The sequence below is a fragment of the Mustela lutreola genome, chromosome 15, assembly GCF_030435805.1.
Source record: "Mustela lutreola isolate mMusLut2 chromosome 15, mMusLut2.pri, whole genome shotgun sequence".
Lineage (NCBI taxonomy): Eukaryota > Metazoa > Chordata > Mammalia > Carnivora > Mustelidae > Mustela > Mustela lutreola.
This window is the reverse complement of record NC_081304.1, coordinates 32,068,161-32,086,517: the sequence shown is the minus strand read 5'-3', so window position 1 is coordinate 32,086,517 and position 18,357 is coordinate 32,068,161. Positions and strand designations below refer to the sequence as shown.

Below are 18,357 nucleotides of genomic sequence, written 5' to 3'. Positions count from 1 at the left end.
GCCTGCTGCACCCCCACAGAGGTCCTACTGCTCCAACTTCTAGCCCCGTGATTTGTTTGGCCTGTTTTTAAACCTTGCTTGGATGGGTAATGCTGCTCTGAACATTCTTCTGGGGACATGTGCTTTCATGCCCATGGAGTAGGTTGGAATTGTAGGGTCAGAGGCAGCCATGCATTCAGCTCTATAGAAAACGAGGCAGTTTGGCAAAGCAGTGGTCCTATCTGTTTACGCTCCCCCAATGGCATGGAGCTCCCTTAGATACCTCCTTGGCAGCCCTGGGTTTTGTCTGAATGTTATTCAAATTCAGAGAACAGTCGTTAACACGTCTTTTTGTTGTTGTTTCTGATCTAGATCTTGGAAAGGACTTTGGAGCCTGACAGCTCTGATGAAGAGCCCCCGCCTGTCTACTCCCCGCCAGCCTATCACATGCACATGTTCGACAGGCCTTACCCTCTGGCACCCCCCACACCACCTCCCCGGTGAGAACCCAACTCCCCTTGGAGCCCAGGGCGGTGGGGAAAGGGATCAGTCGCTGAGGTTGAGTAACAAACGCCATGGGAAACTAGGATGGACCCCTCGGGGTATTGTTCCACCAAGAACAGGCTTCTGCTGCAGCAAGAGACAGTTAGATAACAAGGAGAACTTCCACACGGGAAGGAGTGCAAGCACAAACCTTCACTGAATGGCTCCTCTAGGCTAGGTGCTACGCTGAACATGAAATGGGACAGAGAGCTACATGGGGCTTGGCGCTGCCTTCCGGAATCTCACAGTCAAGGCCCCTGCAAGTGGGAGAAGCAAACACAGGGACTATGTATGGACACTTGCCCCACTGAGATCATGGCCCACATTGCTAATTGACCACTGGGCTCTCTCCTGCTCAGTGAGACAGAATGTCAGAATCCCCTTCCAACACAGCACCTCCCAGGCAGTTGGTGGTAACTGATGGGATGGATATCTATTTGGATCCCTGGTCCAGGGATGTCATGGGGATTTTTAGGCAGTGGGAGCAAGTGAGTCTTTTTTCCTGGAATAGTTTGGTAAGGGGAGGCAGAGGAATAGTAGACTGCTGGGTCCTGGAAGACTTCTTCCAGGTGAGGGGCTCAGTAACCTGGAGGGTTAACATGAAGCTCGTTGCCACCCGGTCCAGTAACCTCTGAGGAGCTTGTTTTCTGTGCCATGTGTTGGTAGCAGAGCTGCTGGAGTCTGGCTGCCTCTTTGTCCTAGAACTGCAGTTCCTTCGAAGGGCTCAGCGCTGGGGTGCTGAGGAACTAGGGGGATACGATGGGACAGGGGACCAGTCCCAGTGGATCTTTCCTTCTGGGGATCTTGGGCACCTCAGGCCATGGTCATGGAGACCTTTGCTGTGCAGGGAGGGGTCATGATGACAGCCACCAGCTCCCAAGTGCTGGGAACCAGCAAGGCCCTCTGTGTACACTGTCACGTTCTAATCCTTGAAAGACTTATGAGCACTCTGTTAGTGTCCCCCTTTCACAGATGAGGAAACTAAGCCAAAGAGAGTTTTTATGACTTTCCCAAGACCACAGAGCTGAGCTGTGAACTCAGGCCATTCTGATTCCAAAACCAATGTCATCGTTGCTGTGTCTGTCACCTCCCTGATGACAAAAGTCTGCACTTGCAGTTCAGGGAGCTGATGGAGGCCTGGAAGGTCATAGGACAGAGGGAACAATGTTTTGCGTCTGGGACAGGAGCAGAGCTGGGGTCTTCCCCTTTACTACAGGTGGTACCAGGAGGCTCCAGTGGGCTGGAAGGCAGGGAGTGCATGGATTGGTCTGGGTGAGGCCTTGGCAGGACTTGTGGCCTGGCATGGGTCATGGAGCCCGGTGCTAAGTGATTTCCCTTTGACGTATTATTAATTTTTTAAAATATCCCGAGATGCTTTTGCAAAACATCGAGCTTCTACTAGGCAAAGTGGTTCTGCCTGTTTGTCAGAAGGGAAAACCAAGGCCATAAGAGGCAGAATCCCATGGTGAACCTGGTGTGCATACCCAGGCCCCATCCTCCCTCTCCCTGTCCAGCTGGGCGTGCAGCTGCTGTGAGGACAGGGGTGGTGCCACTCGGGGTGGAAGCCACTGTTGGGGGCAAGGGGACCTCAGCACTAACTCAAGGCTTAAGAGGACTGAGATTCAGGGCCCTGACCTGGAAACGAAGGCTTCACTGGGCCTGGGAAGGATACAGGGCAGAGAACTTGAGTCAGGAAAGAAAAAAAAAAAGTGCTCTCCTACCCCCTTCTTTCAGCTGTCCAGCTTCTGAGGCTTTAGGTGCTTTGGCTGTGTGGCTTCTGGCTCACTACTTAACCTCTCTGAGCTTCGCTCCCCTCACCTGTGGATGGGAATACTAATCCCCCGCTCAGCACCGCTGTGAGGATAGAAAGATACTGCACATGGAGCACTTAGCACAGTCCCAGGCAGGGATCAGACCTGTCACCTGTGCTTGACTGCTCCTTCCTACCCGGGCTGCACAGCTGGCCTCTGAGCTCCAACATGGAATATTGAGACCGGTGGTGAGCCTTCCCGCAGAGGCCAGTGTTCAGAAGAAGCAGGGCCAGGCTCTGCCCCAGGATGGCCCTGCTCAGCCAGGTCCACTGGCAGGCTGTTTCCAGGGTCTCGTTCAGTCTCTCTCTCCGGAACATTCATTTCAGCTGTTACCGAGTCTTCTGCAGTATGCAGGTGCTGAACCATCTGTGTGATACTGGGATGAATACAGCACTGCCTTGCCCCCCTGAGGAGATTAGAGGTGGGGGGAGGCAAAGACTGGGGGTGGGGAGACAAGAAAGTCAGTCTAGAGGAATTCATGTCCACACTGTGTCCTGATGAAGCAGAGGACAGGAGGGCGTTTCAGGCAAGGGAAATAGCATGTGCAAAGGCCAGGAGGCAGGAGAAGGGGAACCATTCGGGAACTTTGGGGAACTCCAGGAAATGGAATGGCCATGAGGCTAGAGAGGTGAGCGGATCATGGGGGCTCTGTGGGTCCTCTGAAGAGTTTGGCCTTATCCTACAGTCAGCAGGCTTGAGTTGGAGAGTGATGGGATCTGGTTAGTGTTTTAGAATCTCTGGCTGCTGGGGTTGGAGGGGAGGAGGCATAGCAGGAGGCCCCTTTGGCTCCTCCAGTCACCTGAGGGGCTTCTGGTGGGGGCAGGGTTTGGGAGCTTGGCCTACTGAGACAACAGGCAGGGTGACCCCAGTGATGAGTGCCTGGAAAGTGAGGACCCCTGGGCCCAGGTTTTACCTACACGGTCTGTGTGTCTCTGACACACAGGGCCTGACTCTCTCTGGTCCTCAGTGTCCGTTCTTTTTTTTTTTTTTTTTTTTTTTTTTAATATTTTATTTGTTTATTTTGAGAGAGAGAGAGCTAGAGTACAAGCAGACGGAACAGCAGGCAGAGGGAGAAGGAGGCTCCCTGCTGAGCCAGGAGCCCAATGCGGACTTGACCCAAGATGCTGGGATTATGACCCAGGCTGAAGGCAGCTGCTTAACCCACAGAGCCCCCCAGGCATCCTTCAGTGTCCACTCTACCAAAAATCCTGCCTGGAAGGTTTATATCTGAAATCCTTCTAGGGTCTGATGGTCCATGGGTAAACCTGGGGGTCTGATGGGAAAATTTTAGTTTTGGGGTCCTGGGACAGAGGGTCTGGGCCAGGAGAGCCTCGCAGCCTTCTCTCTCCTTCCCCTCCTCCAGCCTGCCCTTGTGGCTCTCTCTGGAATGAGGAACGAAGGAGGTCTCTGAGACCCAGAGCTACCCCTCCGCACAGGCCACCTGCCGTTTTCCCGTTGAAATTACAGCCTTGGAAGTTTTTTATTTGCCTCTCAGCTCATTTCTGACATTCCTTTCCGACCACAATGGATTTGACTGGGCCGCCTGGGCTCAGGGCCCCCCTGGCTCTTGCAGCTGCGGCTGACCTCATCTTTGCCTTTGCCAGGGCCCGTGGCCCCAGAAGGGTTGGGCCCGACCTTTCTCGGGACCACGGGCCCAGCAGCCAGGGAAACTGGGCTGAGGAGGGTCTCCTGCTCCTTGTCCCTGTCCCCTCTTGGGCTCAGTAACAAAGGGCTAGAGGTGTCTCAGTGCACCATTGGGGTTCTCCCTCCTCACTTTCCTGGGTGACTTGGGTGTGGTTGAGTTGGAGTGGGTATCCGTGACCTAGGGGAAGACCCTGGAGAGGAATTCTCTGTGGTGGTCCGCACGTCCCTGGGACAGGGGGCATCCTTTCCCCTGCCTCAGGCCCTTGGGAGAAGTGAAGCCTCCAACAGGGACAGAAGGCGGCAGAGTGATACGGGGAGAGATCTGCCTCGGACTCGGAGTCCTGGGTTGGGTTAAAATGCAGGCTCTTCTCGGGCCTTCCCTCACCTGTGCGGCAGAGGGTGGATGAGGAGGGTGGATGAGGAGGGCGGGTTCCCTTGGCTCCCACAGCGCACTTAGCAGCTTGTTATCCCCGTCTGCCGCCGCCCCCTTCGCCCTGCCAGGCCACCCGCCCAAAATAGAAAAGGAAAGGAAGTTATTTCCACAGTCAGCGGCAGCCCGGAAAAGCTCCCCTCCAGTGAGGGGGCGGGCGGGATTCCTGGAGCTGGAGACAAATCAAAGCCAGGCGAGAGCGGCCGGCCCCACCGCCCCCGGCCCGCTGCCTTCTGTGTGTGTCATTTCCCTGATTCAGCAGAACACGTGTCCTGAGGTTGCCACGCTGCAGGCTGCTGAGGAGGGGTGGGGAGCTCCTGGCCTGGCCCTGGGCTGCCCTCAAGCCCCGAGGGCAGTGCGGGTTGGGGGGACCTAGGGGCCAGGGAGGGCCCCTGCCACTGCTTTTCTTCCTGTCCCCACTGCACCCCCATTGCCATCAGCAGAGGCCATCAGCAGCCTCTGCCATGGCACACGGACCTCCAGCAGGGCACCTTGCTTATGAAGAGCTACCCCTGGGCACCCCTTGCAGCAGGAACCTTTCCATCCCGCCTTCAGTGTGGCCTCTTCCCAACACTGCCAAAGACACAGCCTCACGAGGGGCTCCTGCCCACCTCGGCAGGGAGATGGGTTTTTCTATGAGGAAGCTCAGCCCAGAGGGGAGCAGGGTCTTGCCCAGGACCACCCTGCCAACTGTGACTGAGCCAGAACTAGATCCTGGATCCGCTCTGCTCTGTAGGGATCCCGCCATCCCCATGTCCCCCACCCCAGCCAACCAGCACTGGGGCAGCTGGGCTGGCTTCTGGGTCTGGTCACTGGGAGCACACCTGTTCCTCAGCAGCCGTGAGCTCGCACTGTGCTGGGTGCTCGGGCCGTGCCTGCCATTTTGAGAGGACATTCGTAAACATCCGCATGTAAACCCATGACACCCAGCTTGAGTGCCAAGAACACTGAGGGCTCCAGGCCTAGAGACCTTGAGGGCACAGAGTGGCCAGAAAGTGGGGACTGTCTTGCACGGGCCAGGGCCTGAGACGGAGGTTAGCAGAGGCCTGATCGGAAAGATGAGATAGAGCACTGGGCTTTTGTCCTGGAGGCCGTGGGAAGCTTCAGAGCAGAAATGCCATTCTGAGCAGGATCGCCGGTGTGATGGGCCGGGACTCCTGTGTTTGGGCCTGACTGTTCCCTTTTTGTTGTTACCTCTCATCCTCCAGCATCGATGTGCTGGGCTCTGGACCTGCATCGAGCCATAGGCGCTATCGTAACTGGAATCCACCCCTGCTGGGCAACCTCCCGGATGACTTTCTCCGCATCCTGCCCCAGCAGCTGGACAGCATACAGGTAATGGGGGTGCAGGGGCAGTGGCCTTCTAGCATCTCTCCTCGCTCCCGGTTTGTGCCAGCCCATTTCACTTCCTGATGTTTAAGCCCAGGCTGAGCTATTTCTGTTGGCCTGGGTTCACAGGGAAAGAATGCTGAACCAAAAGCCTCGTTTCCTGTCTGGGCCTGGAGGTTTCCTGTTCCACCCAGGGAAGGTGACAGCCCGGAGGAGTCTGTGGCTACAACCATTACCCAGGCTGGAGGGAGGTGGGCATGGGGGCAGCCAATGGCAGAGGGTCCAGGAACCTCTCCGCCCTCCTCTGGGATAGGGCTAGGGGCAGCTTTTCCCCCTGATGTGGGCACAGTCTCAGGCGCCCTTGCAGGAAGGGGGCCTCACCCTGAGGCAGCTAGAATAGGGAGAGCTTTGAGTCTGGACCTCTATGGGGAGCTAGCCAAGCTAACGCATGGCTTGTAGATCACTTTTCAGGACTGTTCAGGTTGTAGATGAGGGCTTGGGTGGCCCAAGGGGGAGGAAACATCATTTTTAAGTCCTTGCTTCTTCCGCAGAAGAGAGGTTCCTTGCCTGCTAAGTTAGGTTTCGGCTGACCACTAGGGCCCAATAGCAGGTACAGGCCCCAGGGCGTGGCTGGAGGAAGCTGGGAAAGGACATGTGCATCCCCAGATACACATGGATGTTTCTGCAGCATGTGCCCTGGTGAGCAGCCATTCAAAGCCCTTACTTCCCTCCTCAGGGTAACCCCGGAGGCTCCAAGCCCAGGAACAGCGAGGGAGGCCTGTCCTCTGTGGCTGGGCCCGGGCCACGGGACCAGGAGAACCGCTGGAAGCAGTACCTGGAGGATGAGAGGATTGCACTCTTCCTGCAGAATGAGGAGTTCATGAAGGAGCTGCAGCGCAACCGGGACTTCCTGCTGGCCCTGGAGAGAGGTGGTGCCCCAGGGCCGGGGTGGGGGAGCACTGCGGCCACTGCTTTGTGGCTGGGGAGGGGAGCTGGAGTGGCTTCAGCCTTGGGGCTCAGAGGCGGCACTGAGCTGGAGGCCAAGGTGGTCTTGGGCCCGTTGATATACGGCCCCCACCGTGTTATCCTGTGGGAACCCCAGAATTCTGCCAACAGGGACACGAGTCCCCAGCCAACTCTTCTCCTTCCCTGGGACTCAGAGGAAGACAGGTGTGCCTTTGTAGGCCCTCTTCTTTCCCCTGCACTTCGCTGGGTGCCAGGCACTGGCCTTGGTACCACGTGTCTGGAGTGGGGTCCGGGGGTGCCTCCCTGAACTGAGGCTGGCAGAGCAGGAGCTCTCAAATTTTCTGACAGTTTGGGTTGTCTTTGGCTGGAGACCTTACTCCGCAACCTGGCAGCCTTTCCCCTGCAGGGTGGGAGTGAGTTTCGAGTGGGGTATAGTGAGGGGCCTGTGGGAGGTCTGTCTTATGAGGGTCCCAGTGGGAGTGTATACATGTGTGTATATGTCGGCCAGTGTGTAGTTGGGAAGAATCAGGTGTGCAGGGAGAAGGCGCCCCAGCTCTGCAGTACAGGTGCTGGGGGGCCTCAGGGCCTGGTCTTGCTTTGCCTTTAATTTAATTAACTAATTTATTTGAGAGAGAGAGAGAGTGAGCAGGAGAAGGGGGTGGGGCAGAGGGAAAGGGAGAAGCAGGTTCCCCGCTGAGCAGGAAGCCCCACTCGGAGCTCGATCCCAGAACCCTGAGATCATGACCTGAGCTGAAGACAGACACTTGACTGACCAAGCCACCCAGGCACCCCTTATTTTACTTTTTTAAAAGATTTATTTATTTATTTGATAGAGCACACGTGGGGGCAGGAACAAAGGGAGAGGGAGAGAGAATACCAAGCAGACTTCCCACCGAGCATGGAGCCCAGATGGACGTGGGGCTTGATCCCACAACCCTGAGATCCTGAGCCAAGTGGAAAAAGTCAGACACTGAACCCACTGAGCCACCCGGGCGCCCCAGGGCCTTTCCTTATCAGTGAAGGGTCAGACTGTGTGATGTCTCAGGGTCCACCTAAGTGTGGTCTCCTGCTGTTCCAGGTGCTTGTGAGGGCCGGAGTTTCTGTGGCCCAGCTGGTTCTTGGAGAGCCGGAAGACATGTGTGCACATATTTTGTGTGTGTCCTGTGAGATCTGAGGGCTTGGTCTCCGGCAGCCTTCCTGCACCTCAGCCCAGGGTGCCGCTGGGAGAGAGCTCACTGTCCTGACAGCAATGTGGTCATTTTCCAGATCGTTTGAAATATGAGTCCCAGAAATCCAAATCCAGCAGCAGCGTGGCTGTGGGAAACGACTTTGGCTTTCCGTCTCCTGCCCCAGGTAACCTTGGCTTCCTGGGAGAGAGGTCTGGAGGGCAGAGAGGCTCAACTCCCTGGTTTCAGTTGGACTTTGCAGATTTGGAGTTTGGGGAAGGATGGGGGGGGGGGAAGAGGCTGGAGGGGCAGGTTCTGAGCCCACCACCGAGCCCGCCAGCACACTCACCCAGAGTGATGTGGCCCCTCTACTTGGCAGACTCGGACTCTTGCCAACCCAATGGCTGCTGGAGCTCCCCTGGGATTGGCTCATGTCCGGCTGAACTGCTCGGAAGGTGCCTGAGCAAGAAGGGACATACCACAGCATAGCTGTCCCATGGTGGGTGGGCTCAGGAAGGACTCAGAGACTTCCAACACTTCATCTCTGCCCTGGGGGAGCTTATGGTCTCATGGGGAATGCAAGAGAAACAGCCAAGAGATGGCTAAAGCCAGCAGAGCTGAGGACACACTGCTAAGAGCAGCTGCTCATGGTGAGGAGGGCATGGTTCTTTCCTTCACGGGCCGAGGCTATATCGGCCCTGGCCGGGCCCCATCCTCATGCTGGAGGAAGAGAATCTTGAGCTTCATGTGCAAGATGGTGAAAGGGAAGAATTGCTTCAGTAGAGGGCCAGGCCCCTCTGGGAGCCCTAGCTCACTGAAGGACGGCCAGGATTGGACAGCAGGCTATTGGGATGCACGAACAGGGGTCAAGCTGGAGCTGGGAACATGGGCAGAGAGGCCCAGAAGACCTGAGTTCCATACTGGACACCTGGACCCCACCCACGTGTCCCTGTGCGTGCCTCACGGCCCCTAGCCAGCCAGCGCCCCCAGCCACACATAGGCTGCCCACCGCAGAGAGAGCAGCAACAGCTTCTGCCTGAGGCCCACCTTACATCACTCCGAAGAGTGGGGTGGAGGGGCAGAGGGATGCGGAGCTCTGCTGATCCCGGCTCAAAGAAAGAAAATCCCATGGAACCGATTCATAAGCAACAGGCTTGGAGCTTAGGCCCCACCAGATGTGCATCTGGGAGTTTTAACGACAGTCTCTCGTCCTTGATCCTGAATGAGCTTGACACACGAGGGCTGCTGAGATGGATCATAATGACTCACAGGGGACTTAGCAGGCAAGGTGACTTGGGATTAGCTGAGCTGCAGGGTGGAGAGCAGGAGCTTTAGAAGGGCAGCGAGAGACACACGTGGGCGCTGGGTGAGCAGGGAGGCTCTAGGTGGCAGCTGGGTTTGTCTTCATTCCTATGTCTAATGAGTCCAGAACTTCATGTCTGGAGGGAGTAATGGAGGGACCAACCCAGGCAGGGAGGAGAAGGGAATCACCGCAGCCAAAGGCCTGCTGTGTGCCCGCCCCTCCCTTCTATTCCCGTAGTAGCTCTCACACCGGGTCGGGCTACAGGCCAGCGGCAGTTCAGGGTGCAGGGGAAACCCCAGTGCTTAGCGTCGGGTGACTCCCGTGATGTAAATACTCCCACCAACTTGCCAGCATTACTTCACGGAATGCAGAGTTGGTCAGAGACGCGGGGAGCTAGAAGGCTGTGGGAGCGGCTCTCCACGCATGCAACGGACCATACCATGGTCCTGCTTTTTTTTTTTTTTTAAACAACACTTTTTTTTTTTAATTTATTTTTTTAAGATTTTATTTATTCATTTGACAGAGATCACAAGTAGGCAGAGAGGCAGGCAGAGGGGTGGGGTGGGGAGGAAGCAGGCTCTCTGCTAAGATGAGAGCCCAATGCAGGGCTCGATCCCAGGACCCTGGGATCATGACCTGAGCTGAAGGCAGAGGCTTTAACCCACTGAGCCACCCAGGCACCCCAACCGTGGTCCTGCTTTGTACACAAAGAAACCTAGCAAGGAGGGCTCTGTGGAGAAAGAAGTGTTCCTCAGATCCCTAGTGTCTTTAGGGAAGAAGCCTGATCTTTTGCCCCTTTCCTCAGATGGAAGGGTTGGGCCGAACCCCTGTCTTGTGGGGCCGGCCCTGACCCACTACCCCCTGGGGGCCTTGGGCAGCTGCTGTCCCTCTCCAGCCAGCCCTCAGAGATGCCTTCCCCTTTCAGGAACCAGTGACGCCAATCCTGCTGTGTCTGAAGATGCCTTATTCAGGGACAAGTTGAAACACATGGGAAAATGTGAGTCCAGCCTCTGCCCCCTCCCCGTCTCTTCGAAGACAAGCCCTGTGGCCTCACAGGAGGGAGGGAGCCAGCTGGAGTTTTGAAGTGGACTCTTGGTGAACCAAAGTGACATTTTAATCGCAGGCTGGTTCCTGCCTCACTTCCCTCTGCAGCTGAGTCTGGATACAAATTAAGTTTTAAATCCTCTTGAGCCAGCTGTCTGTAGAAAAATAATAATGTGTGGCCCTCCCCACCCCCGACTCCCACCCCAGTTTTAGAGTTCATGTCCTCTGTGGCTTGAGGGGACTTGGCCAGGCCTGATGAGTGGAGGGGCCCATGCTAAGCCCACTTTCTGTGGGCAGGAGGCCCCAGGGTTTGTGACCTCTTCCCACAAAGTCCTGCCAGCCAGGATGCACCTAGCCTTCCTCCTCCCCTCCCCACCACACAAGCATGTGTGAATGAGGCTGCCACCCTTCCAGGCTCCATTTCGGGGGGGGGGGGGGGGGGAATCTCGGATTAGTCATGGAAATCCCAGAACCAACTCTGGAGGGGGCAAAGGGGGTGGGGGAGGCGGTGGGAAAGACAGCCAAGAGTGTTGCTGACTGCCGCAGCTGGGGCAGGAATGCCTGGATCTCGGGCTGCCTGCCCGCGGGCCCGCTCTTGGTGGCCTGTGCTGCCCCTGCAGGCCTGCTGGGGTGGCAGCCTCCCTGCTGGGGGAGGAGAGGGCACCCCCCCCATTCCTATCGCCCCGCTGCCTGCCACCACCCCAGGGCTGGCCCTGCGGCTGTGGCTCACAGGTCTCTCTGCCCCAGCCACCCGGAGGAAGCTTTTCGAGCTGGCCAGGGCCTTCTCCGAGAAGACCAAGATGAGGAAGTCAAAGAGGAAACACTTGTCCAAGCACCAGTCGTATCCTTTCCGGCCTGGCGCAAGGTGGGGGCATGGACGCTGAGAGAGCTGACCCCTTTGCTGTGCTCTCTCCAGGGACTGGGACCTGCTCTGTGGTCACCCCCTGCGCCATGCGCTGGGAGGCCAGTCCACAGCCGGGTCTGGAGCCCCACTACCGGGCTGGGGAGTAGGCCAGCATATCCCACTTCTCTGGGGTCTTGAGTTGTCTCATGACATCTTCACTTTCTGGCTGGGCTCATCTACTCTTGGGAGAAAACGTGGTTCTTCCACTGAAATCAGCACACTTCTCCCTAAGTTCATGAGTTGAATTGACTCATAGATCTTGCCGCCTCCCCATTTCAAGCACATTGGGCCCTGCCTTCTTGCTTTCAGTTTCTTGAGTAAAAATAAGGTTCTCCACGTTTTAACCCAGACTCCCACCCCTGCTTGTTACATGGGCCCAGGATATTAGAAGCTGAGCAGCCAAAGGGGAACAGAAGGGAACTCCCTTCTCCAGCCCCAGAGATGGGAGCTGGGTGAGAAAGTCGGGCCCTGGCTATTCCCCTGATCCCAGGGAAAGGAGGCTTTGGGGAGTGTTGGGGGTAATGTTGGTGTGGTAGAGGTCCCTGAGCTGGGAGTGGGTGGTAGAGGCCAGAGACAGGGACTAGTAGAACTGGGCGGATGATGGCAGTGCCCACGCATCGTTGAGACCGTTTTCCTGAATGGCCCGCCAGGCTGGGAGCTGCGGTGTCAACGGCTAACCTCCTAGACGACGTGGAGGGCCACACTTGTGGTGAGTCTAGGCGGGACGGGGAGCTTCATGCTAAGTTCCTTATCATCGGTGACCCTCCAAGAGGAGGGCCTGGTGTTTTCTGGGTGGACCCAACCTGGGGGACACATCTTGGGAGGTGGTGGGCAGGTGACCCAAAGAAATAGGTCCTCCCTCTTGGTTCACATGGTCTCTCCCTTTCTTCCACCCCCGCCAAAGGGGGCCCCAGCAGCACCTCCACATAGGTCTCTACCTGGAGCACAGTGTCAGGTGCTGTTTCCAGGGTCTCTTCTCTAGGGTGGGAGGGGACAGACACCCCGACCCATGCAGAGGGGCCTCACTTGGAGAACCAGGCGCTGTGCAGTTTCAGTCTCTGGGCCCAGAGAACTTTCAGTGTTCATCTAGTCCTTCCCAAAGGCCATATGGGCCAGAAGACACTGGTAGACCCGCAGCTGAATCTGATCCTCATGCCTCAGAGCAGAGGGCCCCTTGAGGGGTCAGGAGGCATCTGGAAACAAGGGCTAGGAGGGTGCTCGAGGCTGTAGGGAAGGTACCACTTCCCCACGCATGCTACAGATGAGGAAGCTGAGGGAAGAAATTGTCCAACCTCAGTGATGGAGCCAGGCCAGCCGTCAGGTGTCCTAACCCCACGCCGTGCCCTGGTGCCTCTTAGCACCCATACATTCCCCACCCCGTCCACCCCAGGATCAGCATGTGCCCCAGAAAACAAAAGGTATGGAGAACCTTGGGTCGGCTCTCTTGCCTGGCCTGGGGGACATGCCTGATGAGGCCCCGCACAGTGGAGCAGGAGGCAACTTGCCTCTCCTTTTCAGATGAAGACTTTCGGGGACGGCGACAGGAGGTACCCAAGGTGGAGGAAGCCCTAAGGGAAGGACAATAAGAGGTAAGGCCTGGAGCCATAGCAGCCCGGGGACTGCCCAAGGTGGGGCCTGCCATATGCCCCACACCCCAGGGGTTTTCCCAGGGATCCAGGGGCATTGGGCTCAGGCAGACCCTGGTTTTCTTCCCCTATCATTGTGGCAGGGGACATGGTCTCTGGATGGAAACTGGTCTTTTGAGTTTCCTTTTTTTTCTTTTTTTTTTTTCGTTATTTATTCATTTAGCAGAGTAGTCACACCTGCCTGTGCCAGATCTTGGGAACAAGGGGGAAAAGTCAGTTTTGACCTTGATGGTTGACAGCCCATGTGAAAGACAGTTCAGGACACATACTGCACAGTAAGGGGACGGCTTAGGAAAACTTGACGTGGCCTCCCCACAGCCATGCACACACAGAGCTGTCCCACTGCCTGCTTGGGTTGGGTGCTCTGCAATCTGTCACAACCACAGGAAGAACCAGTCTCCCTCCAGGCAGCGCTATTGCTGGCCCCAGGCCCTCAGGCTGCTTCTCCTGCTCTTCTGTGCCTCCCTGACTGACAACGAACCAGGGAATGTCAGTGCCCCTTCTGGGGCTCAGTAGAACCTGTTCCCTGTTCTGGGCCCTCCCCATCAGGAGGTGGCCCACCCACCCTTCCCCAGGCTGCTGTCCTGGTCCTGGTGGCCAGCGTCTCCAGGGCCTCCCCCAGCCGTGGACAGGCTGGCAGGTGTGGCCCTCACGCTGTGATGACATGGCTCACTGCCCTCGGGATGGTCGTTGTGGCGGTGGATCAACCAGCCTGGGCGGCTGGCCTTCACACCGCTTCCAGCTGACTGCCTCCCTCTCCCGCTGCTGACATTCCCTCCCCTTTCCCCCGACCCCCGGGAAAACATGTCTGCTCCAAAGAGTCCCCCCCCCCCCACACACACACATCAGGACCTTGCCATCATCATTTCTCTCCTCAGTTGTCTAGCTTTTCCCTTTCCAGCTCCTTCCTCAACCCTACACCCTCCTCCTCCTCCCCGGCGTAAGAACCAAGAGTTTTCATTATTTTCCTTCATTGCCCAGCTCACGAAAAAGTGACAGCCTTTTTCACCCATTGCAGGCGGCAGCCCTCCCACCACCCCCGGACTGATGCAGGAAGGTCACCCCAGGTCCAGGTCCTTCCATTCTGCACCCTCTGGTGCTCCCTTCTGCAGGCCATGCCTGCAGTCTTTCTTGAAACTCTTCCCTGCCTACCCCTGTGGCCCAAGAATCCTGGGCCTTCTTCCTATCTGCTGTTGATTCTCCCATGCTGCTCCTGGGGGCTCCTCCTAGTCCCGAAGTCTTGCTCTCCTGGGAGCTCTGCCCTTGACTCTCTCGATCCCACTCTCTGGCAGTCACTGCCCTTCTTCACAGCAACAGCAAGACCTCTGTGCAGTGGGCCCCTAACTCGGACCCTCCCTCTCAGTCAGTCTTCCACATTCGCTCTGCATACCAGCTGTGCCCACGGCCGTCTTTCCAGCCCTGGGTCTGAAGTCACTGGGAGTCAGACAGCTTCTCCTCTGGTCTTCCCTATTTCATTTCTCCTCTCCCTTCCTGGTAGACTCCCATCACCGGGTTCACCGGGTTCGTGGCTGCTAGAGTCTTCACTGCCCAACTCTGTTCCCCCCGTCATCAGAACACCACTCTTCTGCCCTTTCTCCCTTGATGTTGGAGTGAACGCTCTGAGTAGAGGTTTATGAACTCCTCGGCCTGGTGTGTGGGGCCCACCAAATTCTGACCCCAATCTATTTTCTGCCCCTACAGGTCCCCTTGGTGTAGCTCCCTGAGCTACCGCTGCATTCCCAGAATGGGCTGGCTACTTCCCCACCTCTGAGCCCTTCCTATACGCTTCTGCCCCCTGGAATTCCAGCCCCCACTCCATCTCTAGCTGCCAGAGGCCCTGCTCTTGCTGTTCTAGGAGCTTGGATTTGGAGGGTGGGACATGGCCTCGGGCAGAGTTCCAACGCTGGCATAGAGTCCCTGGAAGGAGAGGGCGCCTGTCTTTGGGACCTTCTGCCTAAAACCATCTCTGCAGGGGTTGCTCTGCAGGGACAAGGAGAGACCACTGGGCTCCAGTGGTCTTTCCAGTGGGCTCCAGAAGCTCCAGACTTCTTCCATCTCTTTTCCCTACCAGATGCCAGCAGTTCCTCCTCGCCGGAGATGTCTGACCTGGTGGAGGTGGCCGGAGAGCCAAACTGGCCCCCAGCTGAAGGGCCCAGCTGCTGCCAGACAGATGGCGCCAAGGACTGAGGCGCTGGTGATTCTCCAGCCATGGTCCAGCCCCACCACTGCCACCGTCACTGCCACTTTCCATGGGACTTAGAACTTTGGAGTTTTGTGCTGTGATTGGAGGAAGGACCTGGGGCCCTAGGGGCAGCAGCCCATCCTAGCCCCTCTTGTAGCCAGGCTGTTCTGTGGGCCTTGAGTGGGAATGCAGGAACCACCACCGCGTACCCCCACCCCCACCCCACTGCCCTGCTGCTTACTTTAAAAAATCCCAGAAAAAATGCAAAGGTTGGAGTACCCGAAAAGGCAGGATGGTGAAGCCTCTGAAGGGGGAGCCCCTGCCCCCTCCTTTCCCCATCTCTCCTTCTGGGCCCCAGATACTGCCGGACCCCCTATCCCCATCCCCAGCTCCCATCTGGGCACCTTGCGTCCTTTATTTCGATGGCTTCCTGCATCTTGGCCTTTCGCCCAGGCCTGCGGTTGGTACAAGCCCTGGCCAGAGCCATGGGTGGGAGAGCGCTGGGCAGTCACTCAGGCCCCTCTGAGGAGTGACGGGCCACTGTAGAGAGCAAGTTACTGGCCACCCTGCCAGGGCCCCGCCAACTGCCTCTGTTAGGGGTTGGCACAGGCCCCTGCCAGGGGTCGGAAGGTGGCCACCCTGGAGCTGGGGGACTCTTGGCTAGGCAGGAGTGTTCTGGACTGAGGCAGAAGACAAAAGCGGGTTCTGGATGGGACCCTGCAGTCACTTAACAGTGGGGGCTCATGGGGGCTCTGAGTAGAAGTCCTGCTGTCACTAAGGGTGGGCAGCAGCAGGTTCTGAGGTGACCCTTGAGAAAGTGCAGGACTGGGAAGCAAGGGGAAGAGGTGGCCAGCCCTGGTGGGGGTGCCTGGGGCGGAAGGGCTTCCTGGCACCTCTTGCCAAGAACAAGACAGTGAATGGTTTGCGAAGGCACACTCCGGTTCCACAAGCCTTAGCAGGCACCAACCACTGCCAGTGGGAGGGCGGCTGGCCCAGTCTCTCCAGCCAGCCTCCAAGATGGGAACGCGCTGACCTCTCTGGAGAGCCAGGGAGCCTGGGCAGACACAAAGGGTTCCCCCTCCCTCCCCGAAGTGGGGAAACTGCCCAGCCCAACCTTGTTAGGTGGAGAGTGGGAGCCCCGCCTTGGCGGGGCCTGGTGGCCACACGTCACCCCGAGATAATGAGGGCGTGGCGGGCACAGTCGCACCTCGTTCCACTGAGGCCCCAGTCCACTGGGAGGCTCAGCTTACCCCGCGCGCTCCGGAGAGGCGGCCCGTGGGCTGGGGGGACGGACACGCCTCCGCCTGACCAAGTTTGGCGGCTGCGCAGGGCCTGGGGCGCTGGCGCGGGGACCTCCTGCCCTCCGCTGCTCCCTGCGACCCTGCCAGAGCTCCCCCCACTCCCGCGAGCCCCCAGGCCGCCAGGCCAAGCTCCAGACGGTCTGGCCCCTGGGGCAGAGGAGAGGCCCCCCGGGCTGTGGCCCCGACCCCTCCCAGCGCATGGTGGGGGAAGCCCCAGCCCCAAGTCTGTGTATGTTGCTTTGTTAGTTGTGTTTTCTCCTATGTGTGGGTTTTTTTCTTGGAGCTGTTTCATAGGAATTCCTGTAATAAAGACTTGGTGTTCTCTTGGTGCTCTGATGTGGTCCGCAGTGTGGGCTGGACCCTTCTCTTTTCTCTTCTTGCCTTGGGCAGAGTTTGGCCTCCTGGAGCCCCTGTCACTCCCGAGGGCCACCTGCCTCGCCACTCTCCACCCTCTCCCCCAAAGTCCCCCGTTAACCAGTTAACCCACAGAGTGTGTAAAGTCCCAAGGGCTTAGCTCTCCCATGGCAGTGCACTCCGGAGGCGACACCTGCTACCGGTACAGCAAGCTCGCCAACCTGCTGGCTTTGCTAAGCGCAGGCGCTCTCCTGTTTGCCCTGGGAAAGTAAACCACTAGCTGATAGGCAAAGGAAAACACCAAGGGGAAAAGCCAGTCTGCCAGGAAAGCTCCAGCGCATCATTTCCCCAAATAAACAGAAAGCTTCTGGAGCAGCTGAGGGGAGGCTGCTGGGATATGCAATGCCAGACTTCAAAGACCCGCAGATATCTTCCCGTGCAAGCACCTCTGCCTTTCCCCTCCGCAGCTCAGCCAGACCACCTCCCAGGCCAGGGAACGCACTGCCAAAAGAGGAAGCTGCTGCCGTTTCCAGAGGGCAGTTCTCAAGGTTAAAAATGTCTTTCTTGTGTTGAGCCCAAAGCTCTCCTTGTGGCTTCCACCCACGCATCTTGTTTCTGGGCTCCCAGTCACCCAGGCCTAGGACACTGCCGTTCCCCCATGCCACATTTGAACTCAGCCTCTGAAGGAACAATGAGGGTTCCTCCCGCCCTCCTTAGAAAGAGGTTCTCCCTCAGCCCCAGCCAGACCCAGGAACAGCTGGTGATGCTTTACATGCGTACTGTTTGCAGGAGGGCAACCCAAACTTAATCTTTAACCTAACCCTACTCTTTTAAAAGATTTTAAGTAATCTCTGTACCCAACTTGGGACTTGAACTTACAACCCAGAGGTCCAGAATCTAGTGGTCTACTGACTGAGCCAGCCAGGTGCCCTGGCCTTGTGCATTTTTTACTGATAGGTGCGTAATCCCCAGAGCATAGGAGCATAGTACTGACACTTAGGGACTTGTTAGGAATGCCAGTTCTCAGCCCTAGGCTAGACATACTGAGTCAGAGCTACTCGGGGAATGTAGCCCAGCAATCTGATTCTGGTGTCTGGAGCCACAGCGCCAGGCCACTACCTAGTACTGGCTGCCCAGAATTACCTGAATGCTTAAAAAAAAAAAATCCTGATGCCCAGTACCCCAGACAAATTAAATCAACAACCATGGAGTGATTTATTTTAAAGCTCCTCAAGTAATTTAAATTTGCAATCAAGTTTGAGGACCGGCACACTGGGAAGTCTGGTAGGTGTTTCATATTAGCTCAATTAATCTTACCCAATAATGGCCACTTGATAGATGATGAAATGACAATTCAGAAAGGTTAAGTAACTGACAAGATTACAGAGCTAGTAAGGTGTGAAGCCAGAAACAGGCCCTCAGGCTGCCTGATTCCAAAACCTCTGTTCTACGCTCCCCAGCCCTGCTGCTCCAAGTGGACCAGCGTCGCCTGGGGCCCTACTCCAGACCCATGGACTCTGAAACCGTGAGTATTTTAACAAGTGCTCTGGATGATTCTGGTACATGCCAAGTTTGAGAAGCACAGTTCTACAACCTTGCTACTCAAAATCTGTGCTAGGTACCAGCAGCATTTGTATCATCTGGAACTTGAGAGAAACACAGAATTTCAGGGTCTACCCTAGACCTACTGGACTAGAATTTTTTTTTAATATTTTATTTATTCATTTGACAGACAGAGATCACAAGCAGGCAGGG

At 56.9% G+C, this 18,357-nt stretch overlaps 1 protein-coding gene across 3 annotated transcripts in view; it reads left to right on the top strand.

The window, feature by feature from the left end:
• The window catches only part of CUEDC1 (CUE domain containing 1), an 81,890-nt gene extending 65,306 nt beyond the window's left edge, over positions 1 to 16,584 (top strand). For all 3 annotated transcript variants that reach the window (XM_059147680.1, XM_059147679.1, XM_059147681.1), the window contains 9 exons: positions 352 to 479; positions 5,616 to 5,742; positions 6,473 to 6,665; positions 7,969 to 8,055; positions 10,097 to 10,168; positions 10,963 to 11,056; positions 11,770 to 11,828; positions 12,638 to 12,708; positions 14,837 to 16,584. In XM_059147680.1, coding sequence (XP_059003663.1) covers positions 352 to 479; positions 5,616 to 5,742; positions 6,473 to 6,665; positions 7,969 to 8,055; positions 10,097 to 10,168; positions 10,963 to 11,056; positions 11,770 to 11,828; positions 12,638 to 12,705 — 828 coding nt within the window. In that variant the 3' untranslated portion in view covers positions 12,706 to 12,708; positions 14,837 to 16,584. The remainder of the gene's footprint in view (positions 1 to 351; positions 480 to 5,615; positions 5,743 to 6,472; positions 6,666 to 7,968; positions 8,056 to 10,096; positions 10,169 to 10,962; positions 11,057 to 11,769; positions 11,829 to 12,637; positions 12,709 to 14,836) is intronic.
• Positions 16,585 to 18,357: the final 1,773 nt, after the last annotated feature.